The sequence below is a fragment of the Plecotus auritus genome, assembly GCF_963455305.1.
Source record: "Plecotus auritus genome assembly, chromosome: 9".
Classification (NCBI taxonomy): domain Eukaryota; kingdom Metazoa; phylum Chordata; class Mammalia; order Chiroptera; family Vespertilionidae; genus Plecotus; species Plecotus auritus.
Genome location: NC_137783.1, coordinates 135524570 through 135537211, shown reverse-complemented (window position 1 = coordinate 135537211; position 12642 = coordinate 135524570). Strand labels below are relative to the sequence as shown.

At 41.2% G+C, this 12642-nt stretch overlaps 1 protein-coding gene across 1 annotated transcript; it reads right to left on the bottom strand.

The window, feature by feature from the left end:
* Positions 1-6398: 6398 nt before the first annotated feature.
* Positions 6399-7349, bottom strand: OR9I1 (olfactory receptor family 9 subfamily I member 1; the record flags this gene model as incomplete). The annotated part of the gene is made up of 1 exon (XM_080640685.1): positions 6399-7349. One exon carries the CDS (start codon positions 7347-7349, stop codon positions 6399-6401), a length of 951 nt encoding a protein of 316 aa, XP_080496811.1.
* Positions 7350-12642: the final 5293 nt, after the last annotated feature.

The window sequence follows — 12642 nt, the reverse complement described above, 5'->3', positions numbered from 1 at the left end:
ACAAACACAGCAATGTTTCCAGAGAGATCCAGGTAAACACGTGAGGGTAGGTAAAAGGGGGCTGGTGCAGGGGCCTCAGAAGGGCAGTGTCAGGGAGCAAAACAGCTGTACAGTGCATAAAGTCTCCTTGAACCCAGTTTACCATTTGGTCCTCATGATAGTCAATATAAAGCAGCTTAAAAATGACATAAACTTATTATCTTATAACTTTCCCAAGACAAGAATTAGGGTGTGGTTGTCTTTGTCCTCTGCTCAGGATCTCCCATGACTGAAATCAAGGTATTGGCAGGGGCATCTCATCTGAGACTCAAAATCTTCTTACTAGCTCCATCCGGTGGTTGGTAAAATTCGGTGTAATTGTGTGACTGTGGTGCCCATTTCCCTGCTAGCAGTAGGCCAGGGACTGGTCTTGCACCCACCCTCAGGTCCTTGCCACGTGGCCCCTCCTCTCATATGATGACAGCTTACTTCTTCAGTGTTAGCAGGAAAATGTCTCTGCTGCTTTGAATTTCTCTTTGGGGGTTAATTACTCCCCACAAAGGATAACGTCCCTTTTAATGAACTCAGAGTCCACTAATTCAGGACCTTACTTACCAGTATATCTTCAAAATCTGGTAACCTTATAATGGGAGTGGTGTCCCATCATATTCCCAGGTCCTGCTCTCATTCTAAGGGAGGGGATCCTAAGGGCATATGTCATTGGAGGTCATTTTAGAATTCTGCCTACAGATATTAGCACCCAACCAGGCAAATCTGGAATACAGAATATTTATAGCACAACTCTCAGTGTCTTGGGACAAATGAAAAGGAAGAGGACTGTACTAGATTAAACAAATATAAGACATGTAACAATCAAATGCAGTGCTTGAACTTAGATTGGATCCAGATTAAAACGGATATAAATAAAAAACTCATTCTTGGATAAATAATAAAAATATGAATGTAAACTAGATATTAAATTGTATGATGGGATGAAATTGGTAATTTTTTTAGGTGTGCTCATGGTATTATAATATTATAGTCATGTAGAGGAATATGCTTAATGACCATGATATTTTTTAAAAAGTCATTGAATTATAACATTCAGAAAAAATAATATCATACATGAATTTTCATAATCTTAACACACTTGAGTTTCTAGATCAAGATTCAACACATTACTTGTCCCTGCCACAGTCAATATATTCCAAGCCACAGTTATATAATTTCAAAATAACATCTTATGCACTATTTTAGCTTGTTTATTTTATTTAGTTTTCCCCATCCAATGGAAGGGATAAATTTCAATGTCTTCCAGTTTGCAAGATTTGTTTTCAATACTTGGAACTTGCTAAAGCCTTCAAAAGTTGAAGGCTTTTGTGCTCTATTCATTATATGCTTTGATAAAAGATACAAGATTTCTGACTGATTTAAAATTAATACAATAGAAATTTTGAGAACATTTTAACAAATGAGCCCTATATTATTGCAGATCACTTAGGTTGATTAAAAGGTAGCACTTCAAAGGCTTACATACTTTCACCATCTTGTGGATAAGAAGCAAGAAAGAAATGTTGAGCTAAATTACCTTTGATGGGACTGAAAAGTCACGTTTCCCAGGGAGAAATGTAAACACACCTGCTATTTTAAGCCATGATCAGCAGGCTCAGTGTTTGAAAGCAGGTGTTGATATACCTACAGCAGATTTGTATCTTCTACTTTTCAAGTCCTCACTTTGACTCCCATAATGGATGATAAAAGCCAACAAACATTTTGTGCAAAATGCATGTTCATCATCAACTTTCTTTAGTAACACACATGTCTGTTTTGAGTTTATTGCTACCAAAAGTGTTTACTGCAAAAACTTTCAGACTACTCTATATATGTTCTTAGTCCTTATTTTCTGCACATTTTTCATTTACTCCCAAGAAACTACAATGGACAACCTGTTGGCTTCATGTGCTATGAAATGGGCCACAATACACTGGTTGGTACACCAGTAGCTCCTGGGATTGAAAATTTCTCTCACCATTGCCCTAGACTGGATAAATGAACCTTCCCTAGATCCTTGTGCCTGAGCCAAGTAATTTTCCCCTTATGTTTCCATTCCAGTAAGCTGTTCTCTCTCTGTCTCATTCTTTCTCAATTAGTACCACAACTTTAAGCCTAGGTGGATAAGAAACTCAGTTCTGGACAAGGGGAAATAATTCCTCTGTCAGTGTAATTTGGAATGCCACAGTTCAAATGCTGGGTTTTGTTTTCATTATGTTAGCCCTAAGGCTGAAAGAGTTCAGATATTTTAAAATATATAATTTATAGTCTCTGATTTTTATTCTGTATTTAATGAAGAAATTGAAACTATCCAGTGCCTTTAGAAGCAACCACCTACCACACCGTCTTGAATTCCTCATGCCTTACTTACCATTTGTTGCGTAACAGAGACCTCATAGTTCTCAAAGCTTTGCTTTTACTGGGCATCACATTTTAAGAGACCATTGTTCATTATCTATTGGTTGTCCAACCACAATGAACTATGTAATGAAAGAACAGTAGTCTGCATCCTATATCATAATCCTATCCAATAAAGAGGGAATATGCTAATTGACCATCACTCCATCACAAAGATGGCTGTACCCACAGCTGAGGCTAAGTTCCCTTAAGGAGCCTTAACGAGCAATCAGTAGGGACCTGAGGCTACACCCTCCCCTGCCCCCGTGGGGCTTGACAGGGACCTCAGGCCACTCCCCCCAACTGGCAGGGCTTGACAGGGGACCTCAGGCCCCGCCCCCTGCCCCAGTGCCAGGCCAGGGGATCTCAGGCCATAACCCCCACCTGGCAGAGCTTGACAGGGGACCTCAAGGTGAGCTTCTCGTCCTGGTGCTGGGCTAGGGGACCTGAGGCTGCTCCCCCGCCCCAGCACCAGACCGGGGGACCTCAGGCCATGCCCCCCACCAGGTGGGGCTTGACGGGACTTCAGGCCATGCCCCCCACCCCAGCACCGGGCCAGGGGACCTGAGGCTGCGCCCCCCTGCCTGGCTGGGCTTGACAGGGGACCTCAAGGTGCACCCCCAGTGCTGGGTTGGGGGAACTCAGGCCGTGCCCCTGCCCAGCAGGGCTTGACGGGGGATATGAGGCTGCTCCCCCCTGCCAGTGGGGCTTGGCTGTGCCCCCCTCCTGGTGCTGGGCTGAGGGACCTGAGGCTGCGCCCCCCCCACCCCCCCGCCTGGTGGGTCTTGATGGGGGACCTCAGGCCATGCCCCCCACCCAGTGGGGCTTGACAGGGGATCTCAGGCCATGTCCTCCACCTGGTGGGGCTTGACGGAGGACCTCAAGGCACCCCCCCCCCCCCACGGTCTGGGCTGGAGGACCTCAGGCCACGCCCCCCCATCCTGGCCCTGGGCCAGGGGACCTGAGGCTATGCCCCCTGCCTGGCAGGGCTTGACAAGGGTGGGACTGGCTGGGTCTGGATCTAGCCCAGTGCGGGAGGGGCGGCTGGGTCTGGGACTCACGCGATTTTGAGGTGCATGTGGGTGGGTGGGGACTTGACTCTGGGTCCCGTGGTGAGCCCCAGACTCTGCCAGTAGGAAGGTTTTCATATACATTTTACTAATTTTCTTTCATCTCTGACACTTCTATAATAGAGAAAGGGCAAATAGCAATATTAAATTATTTCTTCTAATTAATCCCCCTTTAATGTGCACGAATTTCGTGCACCGGGTCACTAGTACTAGATAATTCTCACTGATTTAGGCAACATAGTCAGTCTTGTGATGATTAATTTTATGTGACAAATTGACTGGGGTGCCAAGATATTTGGTTAAACATTATTTCTGGGTGTGCCTGTGAGGGTGTTTCTGGGTGAGATAACATCTAATTTGGTGAATTGAGTAACGCACCTGGACCTCCTCAATGTGGGTGAACCTCATCCAATGTATTGAGGGCCTGAATAGAGAAAAAAAGCTCAGTAAAGAAGAATTTGCTCTCTCTTCTTGACTGTCTTTGAGATGGAACATAGGCTTTCTTCTGCCTTCGGACTCAGGCCCAAATGCAGCCTACACCACCGGCTCCCCTGTTTCTCAGGACTTTGAACGAGCCTTTGAAGAACTGGAATTATATTATTGGCTATCCTAGGTCTCCAGCTTGCTGTCTGCACATTGCAGGATTTCTCAGCTTCCATAACTGCATGAGCCAATTCCTTATAATAAATATATTTATACATCCTATATAATAAAAGGCTAGTATACAAATCGACTGAATATGAGGAATGACCCGTCATTATGATGCGTACTGACCACCAGGGGGCAGATGCTCAATACAGGAGCTGCCCCCTGGTGGTCAGTGGGCTCCCACAGGGGAAGAGCTGCTCAGCGAGAAGCTGGGCTGATGGCTAGTGAGCGCAGCAGCTGTGCTAAGGATGTCTGACTGCTGGCTTAGGCCCACTCCCCGAGGGCTCCCAGACTGTGAGAGGGTGCAGGCTGGGCTGAGGGACCCCCGCACTCCCCACCGAGTGCACAGATTTCGTGTACCAGGCCTCTAGCATAATAATAATAATTTACTTGATTCTTTAAAATTCTCTGGTGGTTTCTTGCTTGCAATAATCCTGCTACTGATTTCCAGGTGAAAAACTGTGAATTATAAATAAAACCTTTGTTTTAGAGCTGATTGTTGCCACAGCAAACCCAGTCTGTTCTGACTAATCTAAACCTCAAAATTGATTTTTATCATCTTCCTTAATCCTTATAACAATTATTTCAAAAAGGAAATATTAATTGAGTATTTCCCCCAGAACTTTTTCAGGAAATGGATGTTATTTGGCTGACATATGATTAGTGACTCCGGGATGCTTAATCTATTGGACAGAGGTAGTATTAATTATTTTAAATATAAAGTGATTAAGTGGGGACCTTTATAAAGCTAGATATTATATATTTTATTTTTCATACATGTATGATGTATAAATCTATGGAAATTCCATTTGTAGGACTGAATTGACACGCCCATCCTGACAATGTATGCTACTCTTCTAATTTTTAAAAAATAGTACTTTATTGTTGAAAGTATTACATCTCTTCCCTTTTTCCCTCCCTTGACCCCCTCCAGCCTGTCCCCGCCCTTGGCTGTAGGCCCTCATCACCCCATTGTCTATGTCTAAGGGCCATGCATGGATGCATACAAGGTCCTTGTTTGATTACCTCCCACTTACTCCTCCTCCCACACCTTCCCTCCCAGATTTTGCACTCTGTTCCATGCTTCCATGTCTCTGGATCCACTCAATGACAGAATTTTGATTACAATGCACTGGAAGATTAAAATTAAATAAAAAAGAGAAATAGTAATTGGTTTTTTATTTGAAGAAACTGATGTTCTAAAAAGACAAGATATTTACAACAGAAAAAATTATGGCCTGCAAAACCTATATTATTTACTATATAGTCCTTTACAGAAAAAATTGCCACCTCCTGGTCTAGAACAACAGCTTGTCTCATGGAACAAATGGTCTTAAAGATGAGGCCCACCTTCATTTTTTATTGATTTGATTTTTAACAGAGATTTCCCCCCTAATAGTCTTTGCTTTCCCCAACACCTACCACACTGAGCTTTTAAGTATTTTCTTTTAGAGATTCAGATTAGCTTGATACACTGACATTTGGGCAGTGTTTGGATGAGTGCCTTGGAATACAAAACACATTCTGAGTAAGGTCATTCAGCACAGTGTGGTTTTCTGGCCTTGTGGGGTGTATGTCCCTGTCACACCATATCCCTCAGAAACTAGGGTACTGGCCATTGAGCAGACAGCCCCAAAGATAAGATGGTTTAGTTAATCTTGAAGATGTCAGAGTAGCATTAAAGCAGGAACACAAAATCAATGAGTGTTGAAGTGGGAAGGCAATTTACAAATTTAGAAATTCTATTCTTTTGGCACTAGCAAGAAGAAAGACATCCCTGGAAAGGGGGTGGGGTGACCCAAGTCTCTAGAATGGTGAAGAGCAAAGCCTGTTTATCAATCAATCCCTTCCTTTGACCATTTAGAGACTCAGTTTTGTCTTATACCAGTACAACATGCCCTGTTTGCTAAGATAACCAGTTACTCAGCTATTAAAAGAAAAAATAATTAATGGGGTGGAAAGAGAAAAACTGAAGGCACCTCCAGCCCCAGAGATTCTATAAGTCATAATGTCAGAGTGTAACATGAGATTTTTGAGTTCTAGGAATGGATCTGAGGTGGGAGATGGGGAGAAGAAGAAAGTACTATAGGGTTGCTGGAAACAAATATTACCACATTTGCATTTTTTTCTTGTGTGCCTCATGGTTCCTATCTACCTTCCTTCTGTTGGTGGGTAGAGGTTGCATATAATGTTGGTGCCTCTTAGACTATATTGATATGGGAAGAAAATGGATCCAAGGAGAGGTCCTCTCACTCAGATGTACATGTTCCAAAACACCTGGAATCTACCAACAACCCTTTTGAAGGCTGCTTTCACATCCTTGTTTCTCAGGCTATAGATCAGAGGATTCAGCATGGGGATGACCACAGTGTAGAAGACAGATACAACCTTGTCTTCCTCTAGGGATTTGCTTGAACCACTCCGCAGATACATGAAGATGAGAGTCCCAAAGAAAAGGACTACAGCAGTGAGATGGGAGGCACATGTGGAGAAAGACTTGGCCCTGCCACCTGAAGATTTCACTCTCAAAACGGCCTTGATGATGAGCAGGTAGGAAATCAGGATGACCAAGGCATTGGCTAAAATCACAAAGTTGCTAAAGAAGACAATGATAATCTCAGTGTTTGTTGTGTCATCACAGGCAAGCTTCAGCAGGGGCGGGAGGTCACAGAAGAAGAAGTTGATTTGATTGTTATCACAGAAGGAGAGGGTGAAGGTACATGTGGTTCGAAGGATGGCCCCTGATATCCCACAGACATAGGCTCCTACCACTAACCTCCAGCAGATTCTGGGATTCATGGCTACAGTGTAGAGCAGTGGGTTGCTGACAGCAACACAGCGGTCATAGGCCATCACCGTCAGCAGGAAACACTCTGTACCTGCGCAAATGGTGAAGAAAAAGAACTGGGCAGCGCATTGGCTATAGGAGATGACCGTCTTGCCTGTGGCCAGTGTGGCCAAAATCTGAGGTGTGATGACTGAGGTGTAGCAGGTATCTAGAAGGGAGAGGTGACTCAGGAGGAAGTACATTGGGGTGTGGAGTTGGACATCCAGTTGGATCAGAATAATCATCCCCACATTCCCCAGAAAGGTGACTATATAGAAATTCAGAAACACCAGAAAGAGGAGAATCTCCAACCTGGGGTAGTCAGTAAAGCCCATGAGAATGAACTCGGTTACTGTGGTGATATTATTCTTGGCCATGGATTCAATGTGAACTTTGGATGAGAATAAAATAAAGAAGAAGAAAACCTTAGAATTGAAATACAGTTTCTTTCTCTGGAGGTTAGGTTTATATTTTCAGGCAAATTTATTGAGCTTGTTTTTGAGAAATCCTTTACCTGGCTGATTCTTCTTGGCCTGTATTTTTGGAGCTGAGCCATGAGCTGGTGCTTTCATTCAAACAAATTTTGGTTTATATTTGGACAATTCTGTGAAGATAAGAGACAATAGACTTAGATTTGGAAAGAATCTATTCAGCATCAATTCTAGTCCCCATTGGATGCTGGAGTCTCCTCTACCACATACGCTCCACGTAGTCATAAGTTGCTGGGTGAGCCTCCATCTGTGGACAGCTCTACTTGTTAATTCTATTTTTGAACCTGGATTCTCTCTACCTTTATCTTCCACACATTGGCTTAGTTTTTACACCTTCCAGACAATCATGACAATTTAATCCCTGCTCATGAAAACCTTTCAGAAATTGGGAGATGATGAATCTGCTCTGTATATTGACTATTCCCTCATCTTATCTGTTGATATATTTTTTCTAACTACATAATTAATCATGTGGTCAAAATTTCTTAGTCACATGATATTAAGTGTTATTTAAGGCTACAGATTTGTAGCTAGAAGATATATATTCTGGAGATCTAATGCACAGCATAATGATTATAATCAACAATACTGTATTATAAACTCTGAAGTTGCCAAGAGACTAGTTTTTAATTGTTCTCACCACAAAGAAGACATCATAATTATGTGACATGATAGAGATGTTAGTTTACACTATGGTGGTAATCATATTGTCATATATAAATGTATCAAATCAACACATTGTACACCTCAAACTTACACAATGTTTTTGCCAGTTATATCACATCATATTAATAAAAAGATAACTAAAAGTCTTTCTGTCCACTTTAGTCTTGATTTGGGGGCTTCCTTCAGCTCTAATCAGGGGTCATTAGTGAGAGGGAGACGCTGACATACTATATAAAACATAACCTCCTTGGGTTGCTCCCTCCAACCCACTTCAGCAGTACAGGCTGGATGACCTTCAAGCAACTGCTATTATCTTATTCTATCTATTTATCTATCTATCTATCTATCTATCTATCTATCTATCTATCTATCTATCTATCTAATCATCTATCATCTATCATCTATCTATCATCTATCTATTTATGTATTTATTACCAATGAAGAATTTCAACTTCTGGGAGATAAATTGGTCTTAGGCCATCTAGTTAATAAGTGGAAGATCTGAGTTCTGAAGGCTAATGATTTTGATTTGATGGCATATTCTGTGCTTTTTGCTATCAATTCATTCTGCTCTCTACATTTTATTTCATATTTATGATGACTAGAATCAGAAAATCTCCCTGTAGTTTTTTGGATAACCATATCCTTCCTACTTTTAACTCATAAGAAAACTTGACTAATTTTAACATCTTTCTCAACATCTAATTCTGAAATTGTCATAGTCTACTTTCTGTCCATCTCATGGCAAGTTCCAGATGTTCCCTCTAATTTAAGGACAAGATTGTTTAGTGCATATGACCAGAGATAAGGTGGCAGGTCACAGGGCTACAGATGCAGCCACACTGGGTTTGTGCCACATGCATGCCAGGTCCACCTCATGTATTAGCTCTAATCCTTCCAGCAGCCCCACAAATTGGATATAGCCAGGACTATTTTATGGATGACTGAAGTTAGGCTTACAAAGGTGAAGGAAGTTGGTTAACTTGCCACACACCTGGAGAAACAGAATCAGCACTTAAATCTGGTATTTTCTCACCATAAATCTCAGTGCTTTTTCTGCCACAACATGCTGTCCTTCTACAGAAAAAAGAATTACATGTTCTGTAGACCCAAGTCTCAACTTTTAAAATCATAGCACCTCTAAGACTATTAGGCAAATACTCAACTTCCATGGGAGAAGAAGATTAAGTTTGATTTTGGAGGTTTTTTTTTTTTTTGGTAGTTCATGTCTTTTCTTCTTTCTCCTTTTAAGATTAAGATAGTCTTAGTTGGGCCATATCTCACCTTTGTTATGTTCTCGGGAAAACTGCTTAACCAAATTAGAGTCCAAGTTTTCTCAATAATAAAATGAAAACATAATCATGATTTTTGAAAACCTAAGTGGATTTTTACCTAATTTGGTAAGAGTGTGTTTATTTTTCAGAAAGTCAATTTCCAGAATATTTCCCAGAAGGAAAAATTTCAGGACCAGAATGGAAGCACCCAGTTTTGTATGATTTTATTTAAGAAGGGGTTTGGGGTGCCAGTAGCTTGGATGGGCCCAAAGTAGAAGGCAGCAACAGGTTCCTTGAGCTTAGAACAGTTTTCAAGAGGAAAAGCCAAGGTCTATGACCAGTAGACATTTTAAGAAGGCCAAGGGACACATGGATTGACATCCTCACTTGTAAAATGTTTTGATTATAATATGTAATGTAGAAAAATATGAGATCTCTGGAGTCTGGAAAAAGTGACAGTCTTACCAAGAGGAACCCTTCAGAAAAGCGATGCCCTTAAACCTTGTGCTTACTTTAACTTGAAACCTATCCCAAACTCTTCTTTCTCTTGACTCCAAAGGTTGAGTTCATTGGGGAGAATGAAGGAGCTCAACAAAATTTCTCCTCACCTTACTGAGGTTGGTGTCTCAAAATATTATTGTTAACATTTACTGAGCTATTGACCTGACTCAGGTAGCATGTAAAGCACTTGAAAAGCTTTATTTCATTTCAACTTGACAATAACATTATGAGAGTGAAATATTTATCTTCATTTTACAGTTGAAGAAACTGAGACTTAGAAACATTAAGCATTTTACCTGAGGTTTCATAGCTAGAAAGACAAGATGTTTAGATCTTAATCTTGGTCTCCTGGATCCAAGAATTGTGGGGCTGAACCACTATGGTGTGCTGCTCTTCCTAATATTGGTAGTCATTTATTAAGCACCTGCTATGTGCCTATCAGGATGTTAAACATTCTACATACATTATCTTACATAACCCACACAATGACCCCGTGATAAAGGTATTATTTTGTCCTGAAGAAAATGAAAACTTGGAATAGTTAAGTTACTTGCCTAGGATGACATGATTAGTCATCGAAAAAGCTCAGATTCTAACTCATTTCTGTCTTATTCTAAGGCCAAAGCTATAGTACATATGATCAATCCCACCTCCAGCATAATTACAGGCAGTACCACAATTTATAGTAATGTCCCTTGTCTAAGTATTGCACTCCAATACCCCATTCTTGCCCCATGAAAGTGTTTATATTTTCTAAAATTTACCTGGTGACACATAAGTTTAAAGAGATTACATCTATAGATTTAAAAAAATCTACCCAATCTTACTTGTATATTTTATACAAGAGCTAAAATTTCAGTCTGGACACAGTCCCATTCAATGACAAGTTACAATGACAATGACCAGATTCTTTGCCCAGTTTCACCTTCCCTAGTTTGTGCAAACCTTACTTCAGAGCCACTATCCTCTCAACGTTACCAAGGTCACAATTCCATCTTAATTACCTGATGAAATAATCCATTTGGGTTTATCGTAGGTTTGGAATCAAAGTAATTCAAGGTTATTTAAGCATTTTGTAGAAAGCAGCTAATATTGCTCAAATAGATGAATGTAGCTGACAGATTTTAAGCAAGAAAACCAGTGAGATATTTAAAGCGCTTTTGGGGATGGTCTTGTGGGAGGGAGGCAGTGAGCACAAATGTTATTCCAGAACCATAAATCAGCACCTGGGACAGCCCCCATGGCTCCTGGGAAAAGCCAGTCTTATCTGGGAGAGCACACTTCAGCAGGAACTCATTATCTCATCTTCTTCACACATCTGAGAGGATTAAAAACAAATCATGTGGAAATAAATGAACAAACAAAACAGAAACAAACTCATAGATACAGAGAACATTTTGATGGTTGCCAGATGAGAGGGAGGGGGTTGGGGGAATGGGTGAAAAAGGGGAAGGGAATAAGATGTGCAAATTGCCAGTTATGAAAACAGTCACAGGGATGTAAAGTACAGCATAGGGAATATAGTCAATAATATTGTAATAACTATATGTGGTGCCAGGTGGGTACTAGGCTTATCAGGGTGATCACTTCGTAAGTTATATAAGTGTCTAACCACTATGCTGTACACGTGAAATAAATATAATATTGTGTGTCAATTATAATTGAAAAATAAAAATATTGCTAAGAAAACAAATCTTGTGGGATTTTGTGGCAACTCGTAAGTCTTATTAGTCTGAAAGCTCATTTGCTGTTTCTATAGGGAATGAATGAACTTGGTTCCTCTTTGCCAGTGGCCCTCAATGTCCCGCTGTACCAGTTCATCAGTGCTAGTGCCAGGACCGGAACTCAGATCTGAGGACTGTGTGAAGTGAAGTTCTCTTTCACCTGCATCCATCTTTAGACCTGATGTCAGGTCTTGTTGCAGCTGCCGAAACCTAGCTGTATTGTCTGCTCAGAATTTCATAAGGAAGAATTATTGGTTCAGGAGGGAATGAGGCTAGGGTGGTATAAATATGAGTCATTTGAATCTATATGCAGAGTAGCTTGTTAGTTAGCCTTCTGTAAAGATCTATTTCCAGAGTTTCTATTGGCAGCTTTCTCTGGCTATTTCAGCTCGCATGTCTTCCCTGGTCTCTGAAGCCTGTACTCCCTTTGTTACCACCACACAGTTTGGCACTTAGTTCCACTTGCCTTACATTGTTCATGGCTGTTCCTTGGTGGTTAGTTTCATCTCCCCAGCTAGACTGTGTGTTTCTGGAGAACCAGTCTTGTTTCCTTCTAATAACTTGTATTCTGTTTCCACAGACACTCAGTCCTCTCAGGGGAATCGCCCCTTTGCCCTGTATGTGTTCATCCATTCATTAATGTAGGATCAGAAGTTTTTCAGCAAGAGGGCAGTCAGAGAGGCCACTTACTGTACCCATTCACTCCAAAGTGATATGGCTGGGATAAACCCTTTCTGTAATTAACAAGCATTCAGCCAGGCCAGGGTGGTTTTTGCAACTGTAGATGTCAAATGATGCAAGAAATATTACAAAGAATGGAGGCAGCCATAGATCAGAACTTTTGGTGGAACTGACAATTCTGTCTTCCCTGGAGTGGTTTACAAGGGAGAGTGGCAATTGGGGACAAAGTAGAGAAGGAGATTGAATATGCCATAATAATAGTATTCCATGGAACCTCCCCTGGGGAACTTGTGGAAATGGGTGATTGTAGAGTATTTATTACCTTTCTTCCTT